Source organism: Coenobita brevimanus, chromosome 57 (assembly GCF_032717465.1).
Source record: "Coenobita brevimanus isolate Jiangsu-jjx chromosome 57, ASM3271746v2, whole genome shotgun sequence".
Taxonomy (NCBI): Eukaryota; Metazoa; Arthropoda; class Malacostraca; order Decapoda; family Coenobitidae; genus Coenobita; species Coenobita brevimanus.
Window position 1 is genome coordinate 1523171 of NC_137010.1, and position 7729 is coordinate 1530899.

The 7729-nt window shown below is 43.5% G+C and overlaps 1 protein-coding gene across 1 annotated transcript; it reads right to left on the reverse strand.

Moving 5' to 3' along the window:
- Positions 1–365: 365 nt before the first annotated feature.
- LOC145402238 (sacsin-like) lies at positions 366–6290 on the reverse strand. The gene is made up of 5 exons (XM_080274358.1): positions 6220–6290; positions 4329–4439; positions 2376–2523; positions 1011–1608; positions 366–428 (listed from the first exon to the last, which is right to left on the reverse strand). Exons 1-5 carry the CDS (start codon positions 6220–6222, stop codon positions 413–415), a joined length of 876 nt encoding a protein of 291 aa, XP_080130484.1. The 5' UTR covers positions 6223–6290; the 3' UTR covers positions 366–412.
- Between the last annotated feature and the right edge of the window lie 1439 nt (positions 6291–7729).

A 7729-nucleotide genomic window follows, 5' to 3' on the forward strand; every position in this document is an offset into this window, starting at 1 on the left:
AACATCACCAGACAATGATGCTAGTCACCAGGAAGTACTATGAGAAGGATTTAGAGCTGTAGCATTCGTTGTCTTTTCTGCCTCTGAATTACGCGACGTAAGATACAAAAAAGACGAAAAAAAAAGTGCCAAATTAAGGTAAAAGTATTGATAAAAAAGGACGGAAATCAGAGTCCAGTTAGGTTAAGAGACTAAGTGAATATGGTGCCTGTTGTTTGGTCCCTGATAGTGCAATAGGCAGGGTTGTTTTGTTTTAACTCACGTTATTTAAATCGATGTAAATCATGGAAAAAATCATGATATAAATCGAAATGGATTTTTTTTATTTTTATAACAGGGTAAAAAAAGACAGAGAACATGATGGATGTGTACACAGTATTATGCAGCTGCATGAAGTCTGCTTGTCCTGGATTCATCTTGTACTGATCCTGTATAAGGCAAATAGTCAAAAGTTAAGCACAGGAAAGAAGGCTCTTTTGTAGATAACAATAAATGTGATTATGTTCAGTGCTGATATATGTGCTCAACTCTACTCTGAATACACGGCAACATGATTCAGTGTATTGATTATGATCCAAATCTGACAAAATATACAAGTTGGCAACTTTGATCAGTATGTGACACACAGTGATGCACCAGCAGGTGTAACCTGCCCCATACCAAGGAGTGATGGCCTGTGGCGCATTGGCTTGCTCCCACTTCCCATACACATTATTATTTTGTGAGTTTGTTTATTTGAACTTTGATAATCATACCTAATGGACGCATTGCAACAAGTGGGAGGAAAAAAAAGACCCAGTATGGTACTCTTTTGATAGAATTCCCAAAATTGATACCGAAATATGGTTTCACTTGACACTGGCAAAGGTTTAGAAAAGTACAAGGAAATGTCTTCATAAAAGTGAAAGAGATCGATTTAAATAATAAAACTCCGATTTAAATAAGGAAAAAAACTATTTTTTTAACTGTCGATTTGTCCCCCTAGCAATAGGTAAATACGGTACCGGTACCTGGTGTTTGGTCCCTGATGGTGCACCGCTGCGGCGTCGTGTCGGCCAGGCAGGTAGTGCAGCACCAGCATCGTCTGTCTGCTGACCTGTGGATCAGAGCTGGTCACACACACGTCGTAGTGGCAGGTGATGGCCTCTTCTGGACATCCCTCACTCTCCTTCAGTCTCTGCTGCAGCTGTTGCCTCTCTCGCCTCACTGTCTGCAAGGTGGGGCCTTCCACCTCCACCTGGTGCAACACCACTGCCTCACCATCCACCTCCACCTTCCTCAGACTCACGTGCTCCAGGGACTTCAGGAAGGTGAGACAAATGGGCACCGCCTTGCTGAAGGAGTCAAAAAGCTGAGTGACACGGTCTGGGGTGTAGATGGTCGCTGACAGATCAGAAGTTTCCTGTCTCAGCGGCAGCCAGAATACCGTACCAGGGAAGTAACCTTCACGCAGGTGCTCAGCCGTCATGTAGTTGCCCCACAGCTCCAGGCACACGGGCGTCGCCAGCAGGTCAGGCAGATCACACAAGGAGACACAGGCCCACATCTTCTCACATTCACTTGGATCAATAAACATCACCTGATGGCCACTCACGATGGTCACGTAATCTGTTGAAACATTACCTTGTTATCCGTTGACCCATTACCTCAAACCAATACCTCATTATCCGATGAACCAATACCTCGTTATCCATTGAACCACTACCTCGTTATCCAATGAACCAATACCTCGTTATCCGATGAACCACTACCTCTTTATCCGATGAACCACTACCTCGTTTTTCATTGAACCATTACCTCTTTTTCCATTGAATCATTACCTCGTTATCCGCCAAAGCATTATCCCATCAGTTTTACTACCTCTGCTGCCCAAGAAAAAAGTATGGTACGGTACTGGTTCTGGCCGTGGCACACCAATAAGGCACCTCAATTCTCTCCTCTCAGCTGACAAAAAAATATTAAACTGAAGTACTATTGGCTGTACAAGAATAACTGAAGCAAATCAATATTCAGTGAGTCCCAGTCCTCCCCAACACCAAGACACAAACAAATCCTCTCCACGTCACCCTGTCCTCTGCCATTTGTTTGCCCTCCCTCCAACTCACATCCCTCTCATATATCTCTCCACTCCATCGGTCCATATCATCCTTGGTCTCCCCCTCTTCGCCCTGGCCACTGCTATTTGCCTGCCTTCCCTCCAACTCACATCCCTCCCTCATATATCTCTCCACTCCATCTCATCCTTGGTCTCCCCCTCCTCCTCCTCACTCACACTCTTCTAGTCAGTCTCTCATTCTCGACCCTCTCCATATGGCCAGACCATCTCAAAGTATTTTTTTTACTACTTTCAAACCACAACTCTCTCTCTCTCTCACCAGTCAGATGGAAGACCGACTTGAACCCCAGACCAAACTGTCCCACTCTGAGCGGGTCCTCTTTCTTGATGCTGTCCCCGAGCTTCCTGATGCCGCGCCAGTCCTCCTCGCTGAACACCGCGTTGTTGAACAGGCACAGTGCTGGACCCTGCAACACACCTGCATTAACCCTTTGCAATGACCTGTGTTTTTTGAAGGATTATTGCAACTTCCGGCAACATAAGTTTTTTTTCCTTGCAACTTCTGGCGACTTTTAGATTTTTCCTTGCAACTTCCGGCGACACAGTAGTTTTTCCTTGCAACTTCCGGTGTTATAGTAGTTTTTTTCCTTGCAACTTCTGGCGACATAGTTTTTTCCTTGCAACTTCCGGCGACTTTTAAAAAAAATTCATGCAACTTCCGGCGAATTTTAAATAATTTCTTGCAACTTCCGGCAACATAGTAGTTTTTTCCTTGCAACTTCAGTTAACTTTATTTACATGAAATGATCCTTTGCAATTCTGTTTTTAACAGGATTATTGGAACTTCCGGTGACATTTTTGGTTTTGCAATTGCAACATATTTTTCTTGCAACTTCCGATGACTTTTAGTTTTTTTTTTTTTTAATATTTTGCAACTTCTAGGACCTTTATTTAGAACACTCATATACTGTGTAGACCAAGTGTTCTGTCCTGTAACATGCAATAATGCTTTTTGATCACGTTTTTTTATTGACCTGCAACTTCCGGATATTTTTATTTTTGTATATTGCAACTTCCCAATTTTTAGATTACTTGCAACTTTAGGATTTTTTTCTTCCAACTTACGGATCTTTAAAATTTCTTGCAACTTCCGGCTCATTTAATTTACTGTCTACCTATTGCCAGACGCCTTAATCCCGTAAGGGGTGGACACAAACAAATCGCCTCCATGTCGCCCTGTCCTCCGCCATTTCATTGTCTTTCTCCCAGCTCACGCCCCCCTCTCTCATATACCTCTCCACTCCATCCCTCCATCTCATCCTTGGCCTCCCCCTCCTAACAGTGTACAGGAAGGATGTTGAGCCTCACAACAACATATCCATTAACCTTTTGCAATTGAGGTCAATTTCAAAGTTATTTCTTGCATTTTCCGGTGATCTTATGGAAGAGATAACCCTAATACTGACCGTGTTGTACCATGCAACCACATACTGTATCTGTCTATCTATCTATCTATTGCCAGACGCCTTAATCCCGTAAGGGGTGGCCCCAAACAAATCGCCTCCATGTCGCCCTGTCCCCCGCCATTTCAATGCCCTGCTTCCAGCTCACATCCCCCTCGAACACATACAGTACCTCTCCACTCCAACCCTCCATCTCATCCTTGGCCTCCCCCTCCTTCTCCCCCCCTCCACCTCACTCACATACACTTTCCTCGTCAGTCTCTCGCTCTCCATCCTCTCCACATGTCCAAACCACCTCAGTGTGTTTCTCCTAATGTTTCCTATCACACGCTGTAACCCTTCGCAATTATGGAGTCTGCTGATTTCTTGCAACTTCCGGTAATTTTACTTAGAACATCGACAATCAAAATTCAGGACACACACACACACACACACACACACACACACACACACACACATTTAGGAAATGCTTGATCCCCCCCCCCACACACACACATTTAGGAAATGCTTGATCCACACACACACACACATTTAGGAAATGCTTGATCCACACACACACACACACACACACACACACACATTTAGGAAATGCTTGATCCACATACACACACACATTTAGGAAATGCTTAATCCACACACACACACACACACACACACACATTTAGGAAATGCTTGATCCACACACACACACATACGCACACACTACCCCTGTGATTCACTCATATTGTAATTAGGGTTTATCAGAATAGATTTACCTGGAGAGAGAGAGAGAGAGAGAGAGAGAGAGAGAGAGAGAGAGAGAGACTCACCTGCAGGAAGCGCGCAATTTCAGGTGACATAGGGATCTGCGCAGTCGTCCTCACGTCATGAACCACGCGCACCTCTCTCGCCCCTGCGTCCTCGGCGTTCTGCACCACCTCCTGTGAATATTACCCCCGAAAATATTACCCCTCGTGAATATTACCCCAGGAGGATAATACCCCCCAAAATATTACCTCTCGTAAATACTACCCCAGGAGGATATTACCCCCGAAAATATTACCCCTCGTGAATATTACCCTCGGAGAATATTATCCCTAATGAATATTACCCCCGGAGAATATTACCCCTCGTGGATATTACCCCCGGATAATATTATCCCTCGTGAATATTACCCTCGGAGAATATTACCCCTCGTGCATATTACCCCCGAAGAATAATACCCCCGAAAATATTATCCCATGTGAATATTATCCCCCCGAGAATAATACATCTCGTAAATATTACCCCCGAAAATATCGCCCCTAGTATTACCCCAAGAGAATATTACACCAGAAAATTTACCCCCCGAAAACATCCCTTGTGAATATTACCCCCGAGAATATTATCCCTCGCGATTATTACCCCCGAAAATATTGCTCCTCGTGAATATTGCTCCCGGAGAATATTACCCTTTATGAATATTACCCAGAAAATATTACCCCTCGTGAATATTACTCCCGCAAATATTACCCCTCGTAAATTATACCCCCTGAAAATATTACCACAGAGAATACTGCCCCGGAGAATATTACCCTCAGTGAATATTACTCTCTGGAAAATATTACCCCAGAAAAGAATAACTCCAGAAGTATTACCCATTATTGTCGTGCACTTCTTATTGACTAAAATCCCTAACTCCTTTCAGCTCAGATGATGGCCAGGCTGGAGAGGCTTGATTTGACTAGCAACCAAGGAGATTCATACCATCAAACCTCCCCCAACCATGACCCAGTGTTGTGCCCAGTTCCTTCAGGTGAAAATATAGTCACGAAAAGGAAAACATTAAAAGTAGAATATATTACCAGCCTACACCTCCCTCGCAAGGAAAAAAAGGTTAGTACTTGGAGATTTAATACCATGTTCTTTGCAGGCTAATTTAAAATCCTTATCATGCCAATTTTATATCCTTATCATGTCAGTTTCAAGTCCTTCTAGTGTCAGTTTAAAGTCCTTATCGTGCCAATTTAAAGTCCTTATGACATTTTAAAGTCCTTATCATGCCAATTTAAAGTCCCTATCGTACCAATTTAAAATCCTTATGCCAATTTAAAGTCCCTATTGTACCAATTTAGAGTCCTTGTTGTGTCAGTTTAAAGTCCGTATCATACCAATTGAAAGTCCTGACTGTGCCAGTTTAAAGGACTTACCAATTTAAAGTCATCATCATACCAGTTTAAAGTCTATCACGCCAATTTAAAGTCCATATCATGCCATTGTCTTTATCATGCCAGTTTAAAGTCCTTATCGCGCCAATTTGGAGTCCATATTGTGCCACGGAGTCTTTATCATGCCAATTTAAAGTCCTTGTCATGCAAGTTTAAAGTCCTTATCGTGCCAATTTAAAGTCCTTATCGTGCCAATTTAAAGTCTTTATCGTGCACGCTTAAAGTTCTTATCATGGAAATTTAAAGTCCATATTATGCCACATAGTCTTTATCATACCAATTTAAAGTCCTTATCGTTCCAGCTTAAAGTCCTTATTGTTCCAGCTTGAAGTCCTTATTGTTCCAGCTTAAAGTTCTTATACCAATTTAAAGTCCTTATCATGCCAATTTAAAGTCTTTACCTTTTCAGTTTAAAGGGCTTACGAATCGACAATCCTAAAGTCCTCATCGTGCCAATTTAAAGGGCTTACCAATTTGAAGTCAACGTCCTATAGATCTGGAACTCCCCCCTTACCATGATAATCTGTCCATTGTCCGGGTACTGATCCAGGATGTTCTTCAGACACTGCAAGACCGTGGGCACTTCAAGGCGGCCACACCGAAACAGACCACGCCCCCGCCTCCTTCCTCCTCCTCCTCCTCGGTCCCCGTCTTGGTCTGCCTCTCCTTCTGCCAATGGTTCGTATGTTTAGAGGCTACGTAGCACTTCCTGATAAGCGATTTATTTTGTTCAGTAGGATGATGATGGTGATGATGATGATGATGTGGGGAACAGGATGATGGTGATAATGATGTGGGAAATAGGATGATTATGGTGATGTGGGATTTTTTTTTTTTTTTATGTAAGCAAGAAGGAACCAAAGGCCAGGAGCCGTCAAACAGTTCCTTCCAAGAAAAAACAAAGACAATACAAAAGAGAGCCAAATTCAAGATCGGTTCATTTCGAAATGCCTGGACACACTGCGTTTGAAAGATTGGAGATCATAGGAAGTAGGAAATACAGACAGAGGGAGACAGTTCCAGAGTTGGCCTGTTGCATAAATGAAGGAATGGGAGTAACGGTTAACTCTTGCATTAGAGAGTTGGACAGAAAAAGGATGAGAGTTTGTTGCTAGACGGGTGCTACGCGCCAGTCGTAGAGGTGGAGGGATGCATGCAGACAGTTCAGAGGAGCAGCGACCATTGAAGTAGCGATGGAAAAGAGATAAAGAGGCAACAGTGCGGCGAAGAGACACAGGTTGAAGGGAGACAGTAAGAGAAGGAGAGTTGATAAGACGAAAGGCCTTTGACTCCACCCTATTGCGAAGAGCTGTATGTGGGGAGCCTCCCCACACATGAGAGTTGTACTCTAATCAGGTGCGAATAAAACCCCTGTGGGAAACAGGCTGCTGCTGCTGATGATGTGGGAAATAGGATGATGATGATGATGTACATTAATGCCGACACACGCAAATGCAAATAGCCAAGTCAAACTCACCCATATTCCTCTTCCGGTCTACCCCTGTCGCTTTGGTCGTCATCCCCCCTTCCTCTGTCGCCCACTGAGCCCTTACACAGGCACATACACCCTGCAAAAATGTAGAGTATTAGTATTATACCTCACCACACCAGTAGTGAGGTATATTGTTCTTATTACTGCTACTACAATTACTACTACTACTATTATTATTATTATTATTATTATTATTATTATTGTTATCGAAGTAATTTGCTCGTATTCGCTCAGTTTCAGAGCTACGGTCATCACACACTGGCATCTGAGTGCCCCAGCTGGCGGCTTCATCTGACCCAGTATCACCCAGTTCCCAGTACTGGCTTTCCGGTTATAGCCAAAAACTTGTAAAAATAGTCTCTGAAACCGCTAAAGGTACACACCGGAAATTTTTGAGGGACATAGCCAAGGTCGGGCAGCAGGTGTGGAATGATTACGGGACCATTTGGGCAAGTAGTCTCTGAGATCGCCCAGGGGTCAATGGAAAGTAGTTTGGGCTCCGCCATTTTTGCTCTGCGAGGATTTTGTTGCT